Raw genomic sequence first — 24,802 nt, forward strand, 5'->3', positions numbered from 1 at the left:
ATTAGTTATGGACTTGTTCCAGGCTCATATCACTGATGATGTGAAGAAACAGTTGCGGCGTGGAAATGTTGTGCCAGTAATAATACCAGGAGGCTGCGCATCCAAATTGCAACCTCTTGATGTGAGCATCAATAAACCTTTAAAGAGCTACCTCCGCCACAGCTGGATGGAATACATCAGGGATGCTAATATCATCTAATGAAAGCAGCAACAGATGGATCAAGACAGCCAGCAAACCGACTGTATTGGACTGGGTTGTAAATGCCATGGACACACTGAAGGAAAAGCGCACAATGATAATTAAATCTTTCAAGGTGTGCGGCATCAGTGTCAATCTGAGCGGAAGTGAAAACGCGCTGATCAGAAATGACAAACAATTAAACAATATGGATGATGATAGTGATACAGAATTTGAGGGCTTTTCGCCCGAGGACCTACAAAAGGCTATGGACAAGCTACTTGATATTGAATAATATATTTAAATATATTACAGCATTAAATCATATTTCTTTTCATTCTTTGATATTGCTACTTATTGTGTATGGCTTAATATAACAGTGTTTATCTATCTATCTGCATACATACATACATACATAAATATGTACATACGATTAAAAAATTTAAATTATATTAGTTCATGGAAGTTCATGATCACAATGAATAATTGGCTACCAAATGAAGCAAATTTTGTATCAGTTAAATTAACAGTAAACATGCTGTGAATTTTACAATAAAACGAAGTGGCAGATCTTCCTAGATTGTGTCCGAAAACATAAATTGTAGAAAAAATTATAGCAGAGCAATGTCCAAAAACTTACAAGGCATTTAAATATTATATTTCCCCCCAAAAAGCGGTGTCCGAAAACAGACGGTGTCCGAAAACATACAGTAAATACGGTAGGTATGTTGTTTAAAACAAAATGCATATATCAAACATACCTCAAACAATATGTGACATAAATACTCAACCAAGCCAGCTTATGTCAGTAATGTCCATGTGTCAGTTGCCTCCTACAAATTTTATAAGAGTTACTGACTTCAGTATATGACAAAATTTTGTGAATGCAACATTTTTCTTAACGCATTGCCATGATAATTGGTAAATGTTATGTTCATCATTTAAAGTTATGAAAAGAAACAAATAACTTTTTGCCACAGAAACTGTAAATATTTTAGTTCTTAACCTTGCAAGTTAATGCAATATTAAATAAATTGACACCATTTTTAATTAATGAAACTTTGTTAATATTGTAGATGCCACCTGAATTATCATATTCATTGATTATTATGATTATTAATACAGTATTAATGAATGGAATAACTAATTTATCATCTTTTATTTACTTGCCTAATTTATTTACCATTTCATAGATTCCTATTCTTTTTAGAGCTGTTATAACTTATTTCTGCAAGTATTCATTTGTACATGTGTGTGATAGAGATAATGTGTAGTTGTATCTACTTATATATTACAGTTGTGATATATAAATTAATACCTTTAGATTTAGTCTTGCATAATATATTATGTTTATTTAATATATATTTTTGGTTTTTTTTTTCTAAATAATTGTGTTATATACATCTTAATTTTTACTTGACCTTGCCCAAAGTCAAGTTCATGGTCTACCAGACCATTGACATTTATTTTGTAAACAAGATAATCCATAACTAATATTTTTCTAAGAGTATAGGTTAAATATTCAGATCAATATTTATGGAGTTAAACAAACTAGTTTGAATCAGGACATGCTTGTTTACTTGGAAATTCCTAAATTTGTTGAAAACTTTACATGTTTTAGAGAGGAGACTGAACTGCATCCTGGCTCTATTATTGTCTCATGGCATTTTCTATAATGTTGTTTCTTGAAAACAATTACTCATCCTTGCCTTCACATCTGTAGCAGAATCAGACTTAATGTTGTATTCAGTTTTTAATTTTGTTGGAATTATTATTCACTGTCCTCAATATTGTTTTGTTTGGCATCCGTCCGTCTACGGGAGACGATGGCGTAGCTCCAAAGTACGCCTTTGCTTATCCTTCTTTTTAGCTCTCTTTTCAGCTTGTTTTATTCTTCTCTTTTCCTCTGCATTTTGAACTCCCTGCCTGACAGCTAGACGCCAGCTGGAACGGTTGTTTGCACAGCTCTCCCAGTCGTTGACATTGATGTTTGCTGTCTTCATATCCTTCTTGCAAACATCTTTGTAGCGCAGATGTGGTCGTCCAGTTGGTCGTGCACTTTCTGCTAACTCCCCATATAACAGGTCCTTGGCAATGTGACCTGGGTTCATTCTCTTGACATGGCCGAGCCAGCGAAGGCGCCTCATGCTGAGTATGGAGAACATGCTGTTCATGTTGGCGCATTCTAGAACCTCTGTGTTGGGTACTTTGTCCTGCCACTGGATGTGCAGAATGCGCCGCAGACATCTCAGGTGGAAGCTGTATGTCTTGCATAGGTGGTCCATGTTTCAGTGCTGTAGAGAAGTGAGCTGAGCACGCAGGCTTGGTAGACACGCAGTTTGGTCTTCTCTGTGAGGTTGGGGTTGTTCCAGACCCTCTGGTTAAGTCTGGCCATCACTGCTGCTGCCTTGGCAATCCTGCCGCCCACCTCAGAATCAATGGAGAGTGAGCTGGAGATGTTAGACCCGAGGTATGTGAAGTTCTTGACAACTTCCAAATTGTACCCATCGATGGAGACAGAGGGAGGGGAGTCTGTGTCCTGTGCCATGACATTCGTTTTCTTCAAACTGATGGTCAGTCCAAATTCCTTACATGCATGGGAGAGGCGGCGTACCAGCTGCTGAAGTCCATCTTCCGTGTGTGATGTCAAGGCTGCATCGTCGGCAAAGAGCAATTCACGGATGAGTACCTCTGTGACTTTAGTCTTAGCACGGAGACGGGAGATGTTGAACAGCTTGCCATCAGCCCTGGTATGGATGTACACTCCCTCGTTGCAGTCCTTGAATGCGTACTGGAGAAGCATGGAGAAGAAGATGGCAAAGAGCATCGGTGCAAGGACACAGCCTTGTTTGACTCCGCTAATGACTGGGAATGCTTCAGATGTTGCGCCATTGAAGCACACTGTGCTGTGCATGTTCTCGTGGAACGACATAATGACAGCAAGCAGACGTGGGGGGACAGCCGATCTTCTGCAGAAGTCTGAAGAGTCCACTCCGACTAACCATGTCAAACCCCTTCGTCAGGTCTATGAAGGCAATGTAGAGGGGCATCTGCTGCTCACGACACTTCTCCTGCAGCTGACGTAGTGAGAAGATCATGTCTACAGTTGACCTGCCGGCTCGAAATCCACACCGGGACTCTGGGTAGATGCGGAAGGCTAGGATCTGCAAGCGCGCCAAGGCAACACAGGCGAAAGCCTTTCCGACGATGCTGAGGAGGGAGATGCCCCGATAGTTGTTGCAGTCGCTACGGTCTCCTTTGTTTTTGTACAGAGTGGCGATGTTGGCATCACGCATGTCCTGTGGGATGTATCCCTGTTCCCAGCAAGGCAGAGGAGTGTGTGTAGGAGCTGGAGCAGTGCTGGTTTTCCGCTCTTGAGGACTTAAGGCTGAATGCCGTCCCTTCCAGGAGCCTTCCCACAGGCAAGGCAATCGATGGCTTTTCCGAGCTATTCCATTGTGGGCTGTGTGTCTAGCTCCTCCATGACAGGCAGGTCTGGAATGGCGTCCAGGGCAGTTCCAGTGACATTGTTTTGGGTTGCATATAGTTCGAGATAGTGCTCAACCCATCGCTGCAGTTGTTTCCCCTGTTCTGTGATGACTTCACCTGTCTTGGACTTGAGGGGGGGGCGGTCTTGTAGCTGTGGGAGCCTGTCGCCTTTTTGATACCCTCATACATTCCTCTTGTATCCCCGGTGTCAGCAACTGTCTGTATACTGTTGCAAAGGTTCAGCCAGTAGGTGTTGGCACAGCGGCGGGCGGTCTTCTGGGCGTTATTCCTTGCAATCCTGAGGGCTTATAGTGTTCTGGGGCTAGGTGCAGCCTTGTATGCCAGGAGGGCTTTCCTCTTTGCCTCAGTCACGGGCTCCATCTCCTCCCAGTTTGCATCATACCAGTCGACATTCTTTCGCTCCCTCTTCCCGTAAGCTGTGATGGCTGAATTGTACACAGAGTCAAGGATATAGGACCACTTGGAGTCAATGGTGTCATCAGGTGTCACTTTGGTGAGGGCTTCCTTCAGTTTGCTGATGAACTGCTGTGTTTTCTCTGGGTTGCTTGCACAGCAGGTGTCGATGCGTGGGTGACCCTTCTTCTTGGCATGGTGCAGCTTCTTGGGTAATATTCGCACCTTGCTGGCCATGAGGGAATGGTCCGTGTCACAATTGGCACTGTGGTAGCTGCGGGTAAGGAGGACACTGGCCAGTTCTGCACGCCTGGTGATGACGAGGTCTAGCTGGTGCCAGTGACGTGAACGTGGGTGTCTCCATGACACCTGGTGGATCTCCTTGCATTTGAAGAAAGTGTTGGTCACACATAGGCTGTGGGAGCAGCACATCTCCAGCAGTCGCTTACCATTCTCGTTGATCTTGCCCCTTCTGTAAAAGCCGAGACAGGTGGACCAGGCCTCATGGTCAGCTCCCACTCTAGCATTGAAGTCTCCTAGTAAGTAAAGGCTTTCATTGTTGGGGATACTGGATATTGCCTGATCCAGAGCCTCATAAAACTTGTCTTTCTCCTCGTAGGTGGAGCAGAGGGTTGGGGCGTACACACTGAAGATGTTGACCGGGCCTAAGGATGTTGACAGCCGGAGGGCAAGGATTCTCTCAGTACCTGATGATGGAGGTTCAATGAAGGCGATTAGCGTGTTGTTGATGGCAAAGCCTACACCATGCTGCCTAGGTTCATCCAAGGGCTTCCCCTGCCAAAAGAAGGTGTAATTGGCTTCCTGATGGTGCCGCTGTCAGCCAGTCGGGTCTCCTGGAGGCAGGCAATGTCGATGTTCAGTCGGGAGAGTTCTCTGTCAATGACGGCAGTCTTCCCTGCATCGTCGATCTGCTGTAGGTCAGTGGTCAATCCAGGACACATGGTCCTGATGTTCCAGGTTGCAAAATGAAGAGTTGGAGTCTTTTTATGTCTTCTTTTAGTCTTTCCTGGTGCAGAGTTTTGTGGCCCACTTGTCGAGATGGTTCTCTAAGCTCCACGCACCCAGTGAAGCAGGCAGGCCATGGCGGGCAGCACCTTACTGACTGGGGGCTGCCCAGCTTGAGGCAGGCGGTAGCTGTCCAGTGAGACCTGGTGATCTCTCCCACCGTCAGAAGTAACCCCTGGCACCAAGCTCTACGCCAATCGAGCTATGACTTAGAACCGGTAAACTGCTACTTCTTGTGTTGTGCCGATGCCGTATGACGACGCTGGAGTGTCCTCTCCAGTGGATCTATGAAGCCTGGGCAGGATGGTATGGAGAATCAGCTGTTGCCCATGCAGCAGATCCCCCCTCTCCACCCAGCTGGTGTGCCCAAGCAAACGAAGCATGCCGATACTGCTAGGCACCAACGGCGTCGCAGGAGTTGCCGGAATGACGTTGAAGTCAATGTCATACCGCCTTAGGAACTCCATCTCCGGATTTTCTGTCGGGGTTTACTCCCTTAGCCTTTCCCATGAGTGGGTATAGCCACAAGACAGTAGAGGTTTGGAATTGGAGTTTTTCTTCTCCTAGATGAGCTACCATCCAAGGTTTACGAGTCCCATCTACCCGAAGCAACTGGTTTTAAGGCGCCAGTGGGCCGCCTTCACCCCTTCTCCTGTTAGTAGAAAACATGGTCTGCCGAGCTTCAAATCTAAGCCACTCGCGAAGGCCAGGAGCTGGATTTTAGTTGACAGAGGCAGTATGAGACGCAGGCTGTATGGGGCATTTTGGAGGATTGGGGCGCTTGTCTCCCACTCCCACCCCGGGCAATGTCAACCTTGAGTGGTGTAAGTGTTAATATATTTATTTGCTAATAGTGTATGTAAGCTCTCAGTGTACTAGTGTTCATATATGAGTGGTAATAGTGTTAATATATGGAAGCTCTGAGTGCTGTAAGTGTTAATTTATTTAAGTGCTAATAGTGTATGTAAGCTCCGAGTGGTACTGGTGTTAATATATTTGTGTGGCAATAGTGGTAATAGATTAAAACTCTTGAGTGGTAATATACTTGAGTGGTACCAGTGTTAATATATTTGAATGGTAATAGTGTAAGTAAGCTCTGAATGGTACCAGTGTTAATATATTTGAGTGGTAATAGTGTTAATATAAGGAAGCTCAGAGTGGTACGTTTTCATATGTATGTATATATATATATATATATATATATATATATATATATATATATATATATATATATATATGTGTGTGTGTGTGTGTGGAAGTTAGGACCGGTTCTAATGTTAATATATTTGACTGGGGATAGTGTTAATATATGGAGCAGATCAGAGTCTATGTTGTTTGTTACACTGGTTACTCCTAACAAACTGCACAGACCCAGATCTGCTGTCATAATCTGTGATATCAGATCTGGGTCTGTAAATTTATAAGTAGGACTCATCTTATAAGTAAGTATATATGGTACTTTAACAGTAATGATTTAATGAATTTTAATGACGACAAAAAGTATATAGAAAGGTTTTCCCTTTCTTTAATTCAATATATCTCTGTTACTTCCTTATTTGAAATAAACAACATAATTCCTGGTCAAATAAAATTTTGAAGAAACTATAAATTTGCATTTTCTGTGTCGAAATATTGTGAAAAGTAATGATTTGGGATATCAGATATGTGTATTCAACACTTCACCATGTTATTAATTAACAGCAATTAATTTTAATGCAAGAGCGAGGCTTTGAACCATAAATAAACAATAATCGTTCAGGTTAGTTAGTCATTTACTACTCAGATTATAATGACTAATGGACTATTTTCATTTTTCATGTTCCAAGTGAACAGGATGTAAAATAATAACCACAGAATCTGTTATGTTAGAGCTATATCTGTAAATAACAATTGGCTAATTACATCTAGCTGCAAATTTTGCGTGTATTGCTCTCCACCTACAGAATATATCTATGGCATAAACATAATGATGTCATCATTGTTTTCCTTGAGATGTCCAGGTTTTTACTTGAATGTTTAACTACTGTATTTGAATGTGCAAACACACTGTTTTTACACTATTACACAACAAAACTGAAAAAGATTACTGTCTCAGTATGGCATCATGGTGAGGCTCAATTTTCACCATAGATGAGTTCCTGAGGTTATGGCATAATAATCAAAAGTAATGTAAATGCACCTATGGAAGCTCTACACATGTCACAGAACATGGCACTAGCAATGTTGTAACAAGCACAGTGGTGCAAACTGAATGTTATAAATGATGTTAAAATTAAAATGCATACATCAAATTGGCACAAACTGAGTGTCACCTGTAAACGTTTGCTTGGACGGTTTTTAGTGGAACTTTCAAGACCTTAATGGTTATAAGTGTACTTCGGCATGACACTTTACACCAAACCAGCACTAAATAACCTACTTGTGTTGTTGTGCCATAAAACACCATAATATCATGCTGAAGAAATGGAAACTTTCCTAAGAACAACAAGGAGACAGCTGAGTGTGTATGTGATTTGGATTTTTAACATAGCTTTAACAATTTTTCAGTCATATCCCTACGATGTCTGCAGTGTGACAGTTTATAGTGATGTCTAACACTGGGACATCATGCCACAGACATGTAGCATCATGTTCCACCCACTCACATTATCCTGACACCAGGCCAACCAGTCCTAACATTAACCTCTTAATGCTGACAGCTGAATTTGAATGATCAGAGTGGTTACTGACCCCACAACCCTTGGATAACTAGACCAACCCTCTATCAACTAAGCTATTGCTGCTCCCATAATAAGAAACAAATTTTGTGAAGCTGAAACATCTCAAGTGAAATGTATACCTGACTTCAGGAAGAAATGACGTTAAAAAAACATCTTTTGATCCATCAACCCCATCCTGAAGATCCTTGATGCATCTGTACACTTGTATTTTTACCTAATTTTGCCAACATATATGATCCTACAGAGTTAGTCTACACTATAATGAAACAGAATATCATATATATTGCCTTGAATTTTTGGATTCCCTAATATTACTGAAGGTTCTGTTCACCCCAAACACCAAAACCAAAATGGCAAATGGGAGCCATAAGAGCCCGTAAAACGAAAAAACTCATCGATAAAATCTACCCCAAATAAGGCGATGCCCCAAAATATCGTATGAGCAGTGCGTTCAAAAAGATCATTTATTCCAAAAGTTAAATGCTTATAAGTGGAGTCTAACTGTAAAATGAACAGACCAAGAACTGTTGCTGCATCATGTTCTGGCAGATCAGGGTCTCTTCAGTTGTTAGGAATAATCAGAAGAACAAACAAAATTTACCCTAGTCTGCCAGATCATTATGAAATTTGAAATACATGTAGCAAAAGCAAAAGGTTTTTCTAAATAACATTATTAATTTTCAGTTGTTAATATGTTGTTAATATTTGAAAACTTAAACTTCAAAAGAGGCACATTTATTTGATAAACAGAGTAACATAAACAGAGACAGTGCGAATGATGACTTGTTATAGGCCGCATGAAAGCCCTTGGCGGGCTGCATGCGGCCGGCGGGACGTAGTTTGCCAACCCCTGTTGTAGATGTTGTGAATAGATACTTATGCATTACAGTTTTAAAAGTCAGCATTTGTTCCTGAAAATCAGTATTTCTGTCACATACAGTTAGTATTTTTTGTACTCTGTGGTTGGCAGCTGTGTTGTTATAAGGAAGTTACCTTTTGTGTCATTAAATATATTGTCATTAATTAGTTTCCAGAAGTTTTCTTATAGAGCTTTGTAAAAACCATTTCAGATATATGTTGACCCAGATAATCCTGATGTAAGTATGAAATTCATCTTCTTCACTCATTGTGTTGTGCCAATTGTGCAAAATTGAGGGAAATTCCCAAAATTTCTAAAATGTTTTTTTCTAATATTCCATTTGAGAACTCAGTTGGTTTACAGAATAAAGTTTAGTAAAATTTGGTCGATTAATGATGTTTGCTTGCTGCCCAGCTGAGAAGTAAAACAGCATGGCCTGTAAACAATTACACATCACTATTATGCAGCAAAGGGACTGATAAATGAAAAGAAAACACTCTTGAAGTGCAGGTAATTTTTTAGGGGAATTCAAATATATTTCATTTTGCATGAGAACTAAATTTGAATCGAGTGTTCCCTTAGGTTTTACAATGTCCCTTTAAAAATTGCATTGGGGGCCACTGTATTCCCCACAAACTTTCAGCCAAAGTGCAAGACTGTACTGAGGTTCATGTATAATTGCAACATTGCTGGAAATTATTATCTCTTTGCTGCAGTAAATTTGTATCAACTTTTAATAGTATAAATCTACCCTGAGGTAGAGCATATAGTGTCATAATGTTTTCCACCTTGTCCATTCCTTTTGTTTTCCACAGTAACTAAATCATTAACCCTGACCAAGTTTTGTGGATGGCTTGCATTTTGGGGTAAGGAAGAAGCCTAACGGTCAAGGTCACCTAGACTAAAAGAAGGAATATGGTTCTGCACAGTAACTTTAGTTCTGGATCATGGATATTTACAAAACTTTATGGATGATTTCAGCTGGTGGAAGAAGGAAGCCTAGTCCCCCGCCTAGCCCCCCCCCCCCCCCCCCCCAATGTTTCCAGTTGGCCAACCATCCATGTTTTTCATTGCTGACCATGGAAAAAAATCACACACACACACACATATATATATATATATATATGTGTGTGTGTGTGTGTGTGTGTGTTTCTAATAAAAGACAATAATAAACCTACCTGCTTACCCTAATTTTATAACCAGTGATTATATGGTAATTAAATGGAAGTCCCAAAAATAAGTTAAAGATTAAGATCAGACACTTCTAGCTCATGTATCTTGATTAAACTTGGTAATTGGTTTGCACTTGTGGTAAGGAGGACATCTAATGATTTTGGGGTCATAAGGTCAGGGTCAGAGTGATAAAAGTTGTTTTCAACAGAGGAAAAAGTTAATTCTAGGTATACATGTTTATCCTACAGTATGATAATTCTCTACTTGATTATAAACCCACCCAGCTCCATTTGAAAGAAATTTTCACAAATATTTGGTAAGACTGTCCTTGGCTTATATTGAGCCCACCACTTGCTTTTTCACAACTTTATTAGGTGGGTCCCCTGGTCTTATCACGAGAGAAATACTGTAACTTTCTAGGTCAAACTTTTTGTGGATGGATTGTCTTTGAGATAGGAAAGACACAGATTTGGGGGTAAATGTTCAAAGCACAAAGGTCACTGTAAGTTAAGACAGCAGCAGTTTCTGCATATTAATTTATTTCTAGACAGCATACCTCAATCAAACCTATTGGATAGCTTGCACATGGTGCAACCCAAACTGAAATTGCAAGCTCTTAATGCAAGCTTGCGACAAGCTTGCGAAAACTGATATCACGCAAGCTAGTAATTGGAACCTTGCGGCAAGCTTGTGCAAGCTTGCACTGAATAAACTGTCAAGCTTGCAAGGTTCTTTATTGCAAGCATGTGCAAGCTAGCCACAAGCTAACTGCAAGCTAGCCGCAAGCTAACTGCAAGCTTGTGCAAGCTAGCCGCAAGCTTGCGCAAGCTAATCACAAGCTTAAATTATGTAACAAACAAGCTAGCGCAAGCCATAGTCATATTATGTTTAATTTGTGCAAGCTATTAATTAAATTTAGCTCAAGACTAGGTCCATTGCTATAAAAATATAGTATACAAAAATGACATATACAGACCATTCAAGAATACTCTTCACGATGATACAATTGTTGCAGTATAAAGTATGTTATTATGTAATATAATTGGAATAAACGGAAAACATTATGCTACAAATTTTCTTTTATTGACTCTTAAGTGACCTCTGTGCAGTTGCACACTTTTGATTGATAACGTCATTGAATACAGCATCAGTTAGGCATGGTTCACCATTTGGCCTTTTGTAAATACGCAGAAGATATTGTTTCACAGAAGATAAAACTACTGCTGGCAGTGGAACAGATGCTTTGTCATCCTTCTTGTTATGTGCACTCTTTGCTCCAAGTGCGCTGGATCTTGCCAGCCTATCTCTGGTGAAAAAAGTATCCAGAAGAACAATAACAAGTTTAAATGGATTTCGATTTGCTTTATGATTTGCTTGGGACAGCTGGGCCTGGGTTAGGTAAACATCACAGTCGTCCACAAGCTTTATCTTGGGATTTCCGCTGCTCTGAAAAATAAGAGATGAAATAAAATGTACACTTAACAATAATTGCCAAATAAGCCTTCACCTTATACAAATTATTCTCACTGATTGGTGTTATTGTGTGCTTCATGGAAGAACTCCACTTTTCAGGTTGGGTGACCAACATCAATACAGAATATTGCGTAAATGTTTCTTACAAATTCAGGCATGTCAAAAAAAATAATTGTCTCACATCTTTGGTCCCATTCAGCAAATTGAGAAACGTAAAATGATCTGTATACATCATTTTTGAAAATGAATAAAATATGAATTCATTATTTTTGGCACCTTTTTTTTTGATGAAATGTAAGACCCACTATTTTTGAGTACCCTTGAATACATAACAAAATGTCTATACTCACCATCCGTGATTCCTCCCATGTATTTATTGGTACTGATTCAGCACAGGAATCTTGTTCATCACAAGTGTTATCTTGCATCTGATTTTGGCCACTAGTCTTCTCTGTTTGAAGTTCAGCTTGGCTAAATAATCGAACTGGCTTGGGATGAATTGGGGGCTGAATTTCAGTATGCAAGACAATCTTGAAAATGATTTCATAGCATTAATTTTCTTCATGTTTGTGAAAAGTACTATTGGAAAAATGTAACATACACAACTTTTAATCCTCCTGTAACAAGAATATTGTATGGTCAGAGTTAAATTTGCTTCACAATATACTGGTAATGTAAGAAGGCAAATGTTTCACTTCAAGAAAGTTCTGATTTTCAATCAGATCTTATGCAAGTAGCTTACTCTGAAATGGTACAGCTTGTCCTCATATTAAACCTGTGTAATATACAGTAGTCTAATGCTGCCAAGGGCTTTGCATTTGCCAAAAAGGGTGGGGTGGTGGTGGCTTTAATTATGTCTGCACGTAACATTTTGCAAAATGTGCATCAAATATGAGTGATTTAAGCATTTGGATTTTTAATAAAGTATCGTTATGTGGTGACAAAACCAGCAATTTTTTCAGGTATGAACGCTTTTGATGTATTTTTTTAAACAAAACAGTCTTTGTGTGGGTATAATTAAGACTGCATTAAACAGGCCGGGGTCACCACAGTATTTTACCTTAAAATGTAGCAAATGTAAATTGGTATGAACAGATAGATACCTACTTCATTGTTAGCTCTCATCCAAAAGCTTCTCTTGTCCTGTAATATGACAATGCTGTATGAAAAACATTGACTAATGTTTATTACGGATTAATTATTAAGTTCCTTCCATTTTTTACTTTGGAAAAAAACTTTTTCTCAACATTTTTATTATTTAAATTTATTAATCATGGATTTGGTATTCACATTATATGTTTCACATTAGTCCATTGCCTCAACTTAAACATCTTGAAAATGTTCTACCACATCCTATTGAATAAATAATGTAAGTGTTACTATTAATAAAATAGAAGAATAATATCTGGCAGGAAAAGGAAATATGTAACAATTTCTCGCTCTCATTTACTTTACTGCCATTAAAGGACATGGAATGTTCTAATCCGCCTGATTTTGTCTGAATTACAGCTCACCATTCCCTGTATAAGAACTTCTGAACTTACAGCTTTAACTGAACGTGTCTCCACCAGTTAAACTAACTACCATAAACTTATCACTGGGTGAAAATGACAATGAGATTAAAAATAAATCATATCTACCTCAAGCACACTGGTCAACTGCTTTAAGAAGTTAATTTTTGTGGGCATTGTAGCAGGTACACCTGGAAAAAATTAAACATGTTCCTCTGCAGAAAAGAAATCCATAGAATGTCAAGTTTTACCCAAAAGTGCAATTTTCTTTGTGGCTAGAAATATCATTGTAATATAGAACAATTTGCATTATAAAAAATATCAAAGCATTAATTTACTTCAGTCTTCAATTAATCGCCTGAAATATTTAAAAATTTACATTTCTCTTTTCTAAATACAACTTGAACAATGTAGAAAGGCAGGGCATTGGGGTTTTAAATTACGATATCATCTGAATTTAACATCATTTTCAACACATGATAGATTATGAAGGAAGAATCTGGTCAAAACCACCAACCCATGGCTGGGCAGTAATTAAGGATGCATTTAAAATTTCTATTAGCATACGTTATATGCCTAAATTATAAAATTAGTAAACAAATGTGTTAATTTGTTTTACCTGATAGCATTGTTGTGCCCGACTTAAGTATTTCAACTTCTTGTTTCAGCCTGGACACTTCTTCCTTTAATTGTCAGTTTTCATCTTCAAGCGCTTGATTTTTCAAGTGCATATCATTAAATTGTTCTTGCCGTGTTTGTAGCATCTGTTAAGAATTACCAGGAGACCTGTAAAGATCTTCAAGAAAGGAATAATTCTGAGGAGAGACATATGGCCGAAATGCAGTGCTTGCTCCACATAAATCTCTGTCAGCATAAGCTGACGTATCTGTGCTGTGTGTATTACTTGTTTCTCTCTCCAAATCTAGCGTGTCTTTTCCTGCATGCTGATTTCTCTCATCTCTCTATGCATTTCCAATAGATATGTGTGACTCAGGATTTGAAATGCCACCTAGACGTCTATTCTGTACTATCTCTTCTAACTGTTTGTTGACTGCCTCTAACTTGTTTCTAACTCTTTCTTCCTTCTTTTCTCTTCAAGTCTTTCATTATCATTTGCTGTATAATTTTTTGTCTTGTCCTCCTTCCTTTTTCTATTGTCAGTTTTATCAGTTTCTGAAAACAAGGGCAAAATAGTCCTGACAATGAACTGAGTATGGATTAATTGCAATTACTTAAGGCCTTTAAGAGGAACATTTTATTATGATCTGGCCAATTTAAGAACCCTTTTCTAACTCAATGATGACTAACAACCAGGTCCAAGTTTGAAAGAAAAGGCAGAAAATTATTGAGGTCAAACATAGGAAACATTTCAATAAATTACACTTTTACAGGCAGTAAATTCAACATTCTTCTTCTGACTCACCTACTTTCAGAACTTGTTTGAGGGTTCATGTCTATCACAATTCTGACCAAGTTTTATGACAATTGGATGAAAATGTGGTTTTTATGTAAATGAAGCAAAATATAAAAATTCTCAGATATTAAATTGCAATGATTTGTCACATTGATTTAATTTTGTTGATGTATTAAGCTTACTGCACTGGGATGTTTCACACTGTACCATCTTGGCCTGCAATTGCCTGTCTTTCATCTTCTCTTCCAGATCTTTCTTTGACTCTAAAACAAACAACAAAAAACCTTTATAGAATTGACAATGAAAATCATTGGTTTCACATAATCAAATTATAGTATTTTTCTCTGGGTATCTGATATGAGCATTTATATATATATATGTATATATCGTTCTTTTAGATGCAAAGTATTGACAATTTCAAATTATTCTTAATTAAGAATTTAAAAGAATATCACAAAGCCACTTTTATTCATACTGCTATATTCTGAAGTGTTTTGTGATTGAATTTTAAAAAATAAAGACGTCTACTTGTACGAGTTTTGTGATTCAGATATTTCTAAGTTTATACCTCTTAAGCTGGTGATAAGATCTGTTAAAGTTACATATCTGGTGATTGTATCGGTTGGCCGATAATGGTTCCAAATACTGACACTTTTGCAGCATAACTTATTTTCGAGCTGTTAGAATGACGTCACACGGTAGTTGATGTCCGTGTCGGCATCTCTTTTAGCAGAATATATAAAATATTTCCATTGAGGTAAAATTTTGCATTCTGTTATGCAAGTTCAAATTTAAATAAAATTTGTCAATTTCTACTTCTAATTTGTCTATATCTACTTTAAACTTACCGCTGATCTCGACAATCACTCCTTTCCAAAGACCATACTTTGGCAAGTTGGCGGTTATTTCTTCTCCAGGAAAATACTCGTTCCAAGGTTTCCTAGGTTCCTTCACTATATTTAGGCTATTCATGCTGGTCGTATCATCATCCCAGTCAAACCAACAGTAAATAGTCAAATTTTGAGTCATTTTTGAAGGCTAATATATATTTCTAAATAAATATTCCAATCTCTTTCACGTATGAAGCAGGTTCGGTTTTCAAATTGCAGCAACAAATTCCACCCATCCAATGAAAAGCTGCAACATTCCTAAGAACTTGAACCAACCAGAATCTATGTTGCTGATGCATAGTTAGTGAATCTGATCAGCTTCCTCCGGTAATGTCCGTGGATTTTAATTAAACTAAATGTCGTTACGGACTTTTATTTTCTTTATGATTATGTGATCGCATTTGCTTTGAAAATTGTTAGTACATATCTTTTATATTGTAAATTATGAAACAAATAAATAGAAAAATCACAAATAACAATCTATAATTTACGGTAAATTATACAGAAACACCCGAACATCGTTGGATTTTCTCTGGGATTATTTATCTTTAAATAGTTTAATATATTTAGAGTTTCTATTTAGTTGTAAAATTGTTAAAAGCTAGTGAGTATGTTATTATGTTTTTTAAATAAATAATTATATTTTTTAAATGGTCATTTTCCGCTATCTGTGATCCGAAAAGCCCAATGAAGTTGTGATAGGGGCAATTTCCTGAAGAGAATAATTTTCGTACTCATTAGATTAGATAGAATGAAATGAATAAAAGGAAAAGCTCTGGTTACAATAATCATCTTCAAGCTGATGACCCGCTGGAAGCTGTGCCTAAAACAACGAAATGGCGTATAAAACGGAAAATCAAACAAGCTGAAGCCACCTCCTTTGAATTAGAAAATGGCTTCGATGATGCTGAGGCCTCGAGTGCTAGTTGTGAGGATTCTGAGCTTGGACTGCCAAATGTTGATCCTACGCAGAACGCTGAAATGTATGTTTATATTGCGCTTATGGTAAAATTCTATTTATATATTCGACTTTTCTGTAAGCACGATACCATCGCTGTTTTGCCATTTTATTGGTTGAACTTGAAACTCGTTTTAAAATAAACGTTTATATTGCATGGCAAATATTTATTTCTTCTTTTTCAGAACAGCATACTTTAAATTGAGATTTCGCTCAAAATAAGATTTATTTCCTATCCAGTGCAACATTTTGTAGCATTTAAACAAAAAACAACTATAATTACTTTTTCATGATACATTTATGTACATATTTCTTTCAAGATGTGGTCCATTACTTAACTTATAGTTCAGTTCACTTATTGTCATTTGAACTGTTTCCAACCCAAGTGCTCATATTCTTTCATGGTCAGATATCTTGATTAATATATCTCAAAATTTGATGTTTATTCTACAAATAATAAAATCTTGTCTCTTGTAATTCAGAATTGGAGATGCTGTATCCAGTGGTTCGTGTAATGAAAGTGACAATTTTCTATCTGATGGCAGTAGCGAGGCTGAACAAAATGAATGGTTTGAAGTAATCAATGAGGATTCTGCTTGGTATGACTGACAATGATGAAGCTTCATTTCCTCAACAAAGTGATGAAAAAGAAGTCATACATGAAGATCACAAGGATGGTGATGAGAAGCCAATATACAATGGTGCCTCCATAACTTTGGCTCAAGGTGCAATTCTTGTATTGTCATTTGCATTAAGGCACAATATCACTGGAGAGTGTTTAGCTGATCTACTTACATTAATTTCTTTCCACTGTCTAGCAACAAATATTATTCACAAATCCCTTTACCAGTTCAAGACCTATTTCAGTAAGCTTAAGGCACCATTGAAATTTCATACGTATTGTGCAAATTGTGAATTTCTCTTGAAAGAAACAGTTGAAAGGTGTCCAGTGTGTGATCATGGTTTGAATAACAAGAATAGTGTATCATATTTTGTTGAGATTCCATTAGTTTACCAACTAGAAGAATTATTTAAAAGACCGGGATTTCATCAAATGTTGTTGCATAAATTCAGTAGAACAAAAAGCACTCTGATAATATAGAAGATATCTATGATGGAGAACTTTATTGCAAGTATTCTAAACCTGGTGACTTTTTAAACAATAAAAACAATATCTCTTTTATGTGGTACACTGATGGAGTGCCATTGTTTAAATTATCAAAGATTAGCATTTGGCCCATATTTCTTGCAATCAGTGAGTTGCCTTGTCAAGACAGAATGAAGCAAGAAAATATGATATTTTTAGGCATGTGGTTCGGAAAATCAAAGCCAGCTGTGTCGACTTTCCTAAAGCCTTTTCATGATACTCTAAAACTTTTCCAACAGGATGGAATTAAGTAGATTGTTCACACTGTGAATGTCAAATCATTGTGAGGGGAATGTTACTGTGTGGTACTTGTGATCTGCCTGCCAAATGTATTGTCATGAATATGGCACAATTCAATGGAAAGTATGGTTGCCCTAAATGCAAGCAAGAGGGTAATGTTGTCAAAACTGGTAAAGGACATACATGGGTGTTTCCATTTGATGCTGCTTTGATAGATGGTCCAAAAAGGAATCACTCTGAGTTTGTTTCTAATGGTGAAGATGCATTTGCAAACTTTTCTCCAATTTTTGGAGTCAAAGGACCATCTTGGTGGGTTAACGTTAATACTGACATTATTAATGGAACAGCTATAGACTATGCATACTGTACTTTTGGGGATAGTGAGACGACTACTTTTACTGTGGTTTGACCCATAATTTTCAGCTGAACAGTTTTCAGTGTCAGATTTTGTGGAGGTTGCAGATCGTCGACTGTTAAGCATAAAACCACGCTACTTTGTTCACTGGCATCCAAGGAGCATTAAAGATCATGCTCAGTACTGGAAGGCATCAGAGTGCAGAGCCTGGCTGTTCTTTTATTCAGTACCTGTTATGTTTGGGATTTTGAAGAAGGAAATTTTTCAGCATTATTTGCTACTTGTTGAATCTATATTTATACTGAACCTTGATTCACTATCTCACGATCAGCTGCTATGTAGTGAAGAACTAGTTATAAAATTCTGTTGCTTATTCTCTGTATTGTATGGTGAAAAGCATATATCAGCAAATTTACATCAGATACTGCATTTACCTGACACTGTAAAACAACTTGGACCATTGTGGGTGTATTCCTGTTTTGCATTTGAAAGCATGAATGGAAAACTGATAAAACTTTTTCATGGAACACAAAATTGTGTTGTGCAGATAGCAAATGCAGTATCACCTCTGCTTAAATTACCAGTTCTTGCAGAACAGATTAAAAAAGAAAGCACTTTAGGGTACTTTTAGTGTAAACTTATAAGTACTAAACGCCATTACACAATTAAAGAAACTATATCTGATGGCATATACATGATAGGTGGACAACGCTTGTGTAACTTGGAAGCAAAATATCACTCTGCTTTAGCTTTTAAACTGAAGAACGCGTTAGGAAAATGTTACATATTTTATAGAATTTTGCTAAATGGTGTTTTATATCATTGTATTAGATATAATGCAAATTACAGGAATTCATATACTGTTATGTACTTTTCACAGAATGCTATCTGTTGTGGGCAAATTCTTTTTTTTTGTTAAATGTTGTCCTCTGTGTTCATGCAGAATTGGTCAGTGCCAGTGCTTTGCTACATATATGGCCCTCATTTTAAAGATAGACTTAGATGAAGAGTGTATTTTCACCCAGGGTAACACAGACTTTATCAAGTCAAAATTAACAAACATAAGATCTGGGAATGTGACAAATACTTGCATAGCAGTTCCTGTTAAAGATATTATTGAGTTAGTTGTGTGTGCAAACATTGTTAATCAAAAATTGTCTGTGTCAATGAGGCCTAATAACATTGAAAGTGATTAATAAAAATCTTTGAAATTTGTATGTCACTGTGTCTTTTCTTTTACCTTTCTTTGACTTTGAAGGTGTTTTTAAGCATGCTCAGGGTTAAAGCTATACAATATTCAGGCATCAGCTTATCAAAGAATATATCATATTCTGTATCTACTAGTTCTATATATTCATACATGACTATATATAAGGACTGGTTTTAATGCCTCAAATCAATATGCTGGAAATGAAATGGTCAATAAAATGTATTGCTTGAAGTTTTTGACTTTGTTAATCTTTCATGAATATGTGGAAGCTTGCGGTTTTTGCAACCACTTGTAAAAACTGCAAGCTTGCAGACGCTGGCAAGAAAATTGTCAGAGATGGTACCATGCTTGCGCAAGGTAGCAAATATTCATTGGAAAGCTTATTTTGATGATACAAGCATGCCGCAAGCTTGCAGCAAGCTAACCGCAAGGATGCATTTTGGTTTGGGAAGAAAGAGACCTCTTCTTTTGGAGATGAAACGTCCAGTCCCAATGTCACCGTGACACAAACAAGGAAAAAAGTTTTTGTAAAATGGTTATAGATCACACCACATTATCACTCCATATTATGTTGAGGGATTGATGATTTGGCAAATAAAATTCACTAAATATGTTGGGTTATACACAGCCTAAAGTCAAGGTCACAATGATGCAAATAAAGACATAGTTTTCTGAACCATGTATGGTTTTTATGTTGGACAAGAAAGATACCTATTGCTTGTGGGGTAGAAGTGCCAAGATCAAGCCCCCGAGACCCACTGTTCTGTTCTGTCCAGTCAGCCATGCCTTAAAAGTACCATCATACAGTAGTGTTCAACAGTAGTCAGGGAAATAATGAATCATTTATAGTACTCTTGTTCGTTGATATTTTTAATCAACTGGAATATGACAGTTTGTATTTCACTTGGTAATTTATACTAAGTTGTGTAGTTCATCGAAGAGAAATAAAAAATTTACACATTTTAATAGCAGCAATAAAATACCTGTAGTAGACAGACTGATTCTGGGTTTTCAGCATTCCAGATTTGAAGACTATCCCATATAATGGTATGTTGGAATCATGAGCTTTTATAAGAGGATTTAGCATCCCAGAAGGTAAACAAGGAATAGTATTAGGTAATAATAATAATAATAATAAATGACCCTCTTTAAATAAAGTCTGAAACACTGAAAACCCAGAACCAGTCTGACTATTACATCATAAGCTGATGCTGGATATCCCTTTTATCTTGGAAAATTGCTTTTGTTTGCAAATTAAAATATGTTTTAGGCAAATTATTAAAATTAACTATTTTAATTGTAAGTTTTACTCCCTTGATATTTTCTGGATTTTATTATGCCATGTTCATCAAGTGATGATACAGTGTGACCCAGCTATAACACGGTAGCTGGGAGCCATAAAATCCGACCACGTTATATACCGAACCATGTTAAATGCAACCAAGTCAGTTAGCTGAAGAAAATGCACCCCCCTCCCAACAAAAATAATTGGGGGGGGAGAGGTGTGGGTAATAAATGCGGGCGGTAAAATATGTGCTTCGTCGGCACAGTTACCATCTTGAATTGATGCATATTAAATGAGAAATGCATCTGTAGTGAAGACAGAGAAGACATAATATAATAGTTTACTTTATTTAGAGAATCATGAATTGGTACATAATACGTGAATCTTGTTTATATATAAATCTCAAAAGTATAGCATGAATAGAGTATCAACACCATGTACTCACCTGCGAACCTCATCATATACATTGAATCCACAATACAAGTGATTTCATCGAAATGATGCACACACAGCTTTAAAATATTTATTAATTATGTAAAAGGTCATATTGGTCTGAATTCACTGGAAAAACATAGCACAATCACGTAACGAATGAAGGACAGCTTTGGAGAACCAAACGAATGCCCATTTCTTATTGTGGCGGCAACATCAAATAAATGTATTGCATGATTGAGACTGGTATTTTTTCCATTTGCTGAGTACGTTTTCATAACAGTTGGTGCTTGAAAGGTAATCTGTTTCCTTTGAAATTTCAGCAAACTATTTTATCTGGGTACATTTTTAAAAAGGAATTGGCTGTCATTTAGACTATTCTAATTACTGCCCCTCCATGCCTACTAAATAAACCAATAAGTAAGATGTATTTTTCTGTATATTTTTTTTACATTTGTGGTAGTAGCATGGTGCTGCCTTCCATGCATGCGTCTGAAAATTAATAAAGGGACAAAAGAGATGCAGGTGTTCTGATGACGGGGATTATTACAGAAAACATGAGCGTTCTGAAGGATTTAATTCTGAGTGAAACGAAGAGGAATTTTACTTACCATCCACATACAAGTGTCAGTCTTTGTAAATATATTAATTACTAGTGAACGGCCGAAAATCCGATGAAGGATGGATTATGAGACAATGCCTTGTCCGGTTGATTTCCATTACCAGAAATGTCAACAACAAAAAAGCTGATATTTCAGAACATACAGAACTCATGCTAGATGTCAGGATAAGCGGATTATGCTATAACAATGCATTGTTTAGATGGTTTGTCAGTATGGACAAAGAATATGTTTATGTAACAATAGATAAATTTCAGTGCATTTTATATCCAGTTTGTGGCTTCATTTCATGGGGCCTCTGAATTTCTGCACTCCAAACCAATGGTTGTATATAAATGTTTAAACAGCCAACAATGTCGCCAACAAATAAAAAAAGCCACATGGTATGTTTTGCAGCCAATAAGGAAAAACAATCCAAGTTTGTGACATTGGCAAAGACTTATGCGATCCCTGAATAAACTTTTTATGCACTTTTTTCTTCTTCTTACTTTTAAGAAGACAAAAAAAAATACTTTTTTGTGTATGAGAAAAATACTTTTTCGTGTGCAAGAAAAATACATATAAAATATCAGGAGCCAGGTCACGATCGTCTTCTATTATTCATATGCAGTCTTTTCCCCAAAATGATAAGCAACTTTTTATGGGGGTTTTTTGTACTTTTTAAGAATTTTTTTTTTTTGCACAAGAAAAAATACATGTATATGAAATTTTGGGAGCCACGTCACGACCGCGTTATGTCCGAATTGACATTATAACGGAGTTCGCTATAGTGGGGTCACACTGTATCTGACCTTCCCATTTCCCATACCTGGTGTTAGGATAAGTAATTCCTCCTGTGTGGTTGTTCTGTTAATTTCTTTTACAATTGCCTCAGTAGTACTCTTATTGCTACCTATGTGGCTACAGTCTTAATTCCATTTTGTTCATCTTTTCTTATACAAATGGATAGAGTAGCCACTCTTCAGTCCCAGGAGAGTATGGGATATTATTATATGCTGATTATTTTCTCCGTTAACTTTACATTGTCAAAATCATGCAATATTACCCAATACTGAACTCGTGTGCAAATACACATATTGCATTCACGCTCATAAAGGAACTACTTTCTAATGTAATCAAACAATGGATGCAGATGCCGGCACTTTTGATTTGTAAACAAATAATGTACACTCGCATAGTAGGCATTTTACGTTGAGGTTGTTTAAATTTGCTTCTGAATGAAGTAAAGCAGGTGTTTTGTGGACTGCTACATACCAGATGTTTTGGCACATTCCGCATTAACATTTTTTGATACAGTGTTTCGGATTTAGGCTAGCTATACAACAGATGCAAGAAACGGTCCTTACAAATAACATACTAGCGACAAGGAATATACTGTCTTCTTTAGCTGGTGATAAGAATGGCAAAAAAGTATACTTAGTGTTACAGCCCGAATTTCCTCAAAATGTACTCTCTTAATTCTGCAAATCCGAATTACATGAGCCATGTCATAGGTTCTCAATCTTGATTACACATTTCAAAATTGTACTGTAATTTTGAATATAAGTGCAATTACATCCTCCTTACTGAACTCAAAATGAAATAAGCATTAAATTCCATAGTGTCTTTTTGATAATTGCAATTGAAAGACTTCATATTTTTCCCACATTATGATTTCAAACATTCAATGACAGAAACAGAAATACATTTGCAGATGTCAACACGTTTCTCCCTCGCTTCTTCAATCCGATGTATTTCATGTGGAATTGTCACACATAAATCCAGTCCATAATCACGAAATTTCATAGAATAAAAAAAAATATCAAAATCTATTCATTCCAGATCATATGGAAAAGTTGTTGCAATGCGCATTCATTCACAATATGACTCCAAATTTCAATTTTAACTAGACACACCATTTTCTTTTGAAAGTTACGTTGAGAGCACGACTAAGTTCAAATTTATCTGGGTGGAGTTAAGTGCGCAGTAATAATGTTGTTGTATAATGATGAATCTGTGCTTGTGTATTTAGGTTGGAATACAACATACATTCATTTACGTAGTTTCTTGTAGTGTATTTTGTTTATATAATTAAGCCTTAGGTAGAATAAGAAAATGAGCATATAATAAAAAGGTTACTGCAATTGTATGGGAAAATATGAACTTATTTTGTCAGATGGATATACTGCACTCCCAAGGTCATGCAGTATTCCATCCAAAAAACTCGTTCATATTTTCCCATACAAATGCAGTAGCCTATAATTATTATCACAAAGTTGAGACATGTATAGCTCATGAAAACTAACAGAACTCAATCAGGTTAGGCATTCCTTGATCACTTTAGTGAATTGAGTCTGTCTCTTGTGAAGTTGAGAGATGTGATGCCCTGAAGAGTCACATTGCTCTATCAGGGTCGGCAGTCTGTTGATGTTGCTTGTCCCTGAGAATGGAGAGCAGCTGTATCACTCCAGATCATCTGACAGACTTTGCCAATCAGATCATAACATTACTGGCCTTTGGTCAGCACAATCTGAACACCGGGCATTGGTCATTGCATCCCTTCGGTAGTTTGGGGGCCAGGGCCTTGAAACACCTTCATCTCCATTCTAGTGATCAATCCTTTCAGGGGTAGGGATTTGGCCTAAATTCGTCAATCTAGAGAACAGATTGGATTGGCACCCCACTCTTTCCTATGTTCCCTTTCAAGCCCTACAAAATGTTGGGACGTTCATTTCAGTGAAGTGATTCTTTCTTCCTTGAAAACTGCCATAGATACTCATGCCCTGGCTCCAGAACAATTCAGATGTGGCTGGTCATGGACCTACATCTTTGGCTCATGTGGTGCCAAACATGAAAGAGAATGGGCTGTCCTTCCCTGCCAGACAGTTGAATGCTTTTTGAATGTCAGTATATAAGGGTAGTCATCCCATTTCCCATGAGCAGTTGTTGACATGGATACACCTATATAGGAAGGATACAAATTATTTTTTTATCCATTGGGAAAACATACTAGTAGGGGCAGTTCCGTCTCTCCTGGTGATTGCTTAAAGGACTTCTACACCCCAGCCTCCTTTTTTTCAGAGACATTGGTTGGGAAGTTATTGTCTCCCCATACTAGTGTGAGTTGGACATTAACGCTCATTAGGTTTCAGGGGACTCCAAGAAGTTCACTGAGGAACTGGCTAGACAGTCCCTACTTCCTTTGGGTCCCCATTGTCCTCCTACTTGTTAGATGGAGGAGGAAGAGGTCATAATGGTCTTTGGATAAGAAGGTAAACTTTGTTTACTGCCTTCTCTCCCCAGAATTTTGTTTTTGAGCTTTTGGGCATCGAGGACAAAAAACATTCTCCAGTTTGGAGACTCTCAGGCTGCTTGTGACGAATCTCCTTTCAACTCAGTTTGTTCCTCCATCAACACTGCAACTGGCTA

The 24,802-nt window shown here is 37.4% G+C and overlaps 2 protein-coding genes across 2 annotated transcripts in view; both read left to right on the forward strand.

Annotated features, from left to right (window-relative positions):
• LOC149787820 (uncharacterized) overlaps positions 1-24,802 on the forward strand; it is a 199,429-nt gene that overhangs the window by 74,146 nt on the left and 100,481 nt on the right. The window contains exon 6 of the mRNA XM_089974041.1: positions 8,898-8,924. Within this exon, the coding sequence (XP_089830167.1) occupies positions 8,898-8,924 (27 nt within the window). The remainder of the gene's footprint in view (positions 1-8,897; positions 8,925-24,802) is intronic.
• LOC149787821 (uncharacterized) lies at positions 14,912-19,064 on the forward strand. The gene is made up of 2 exons (XM_089974040.1): positions 14,912-16,130; positions 16,588-19,064. Exons 1-2 carry the CDS (start codon positions 15,904-15,906, stop codon positions 16,712-16,714), a joined length of 354 nt encoding a protein of 117 aa, XP_089830166.1. The 5' UTR covers positions 14,912-15,903; the 3' UTR covers positions 16,715-19,064.

The sequence above is a fragment of the Sinohyriopsis cumingii genome, chromosome 11 (assembly GCF_028554795.1).
Source record: "Sinohyriopsis cumingii isolate HCF-2022 chromosome 11, ASM2855479v2, whole genome shotgun sequence".
In the NCBI taxonomy this organism is placed as follows: Eukaryota; Metazoa; Mollusca; class Bivalvia; order Unionida; family Unionidae; genus Sinohyriopsis; species Sinohyriopsis cumingii.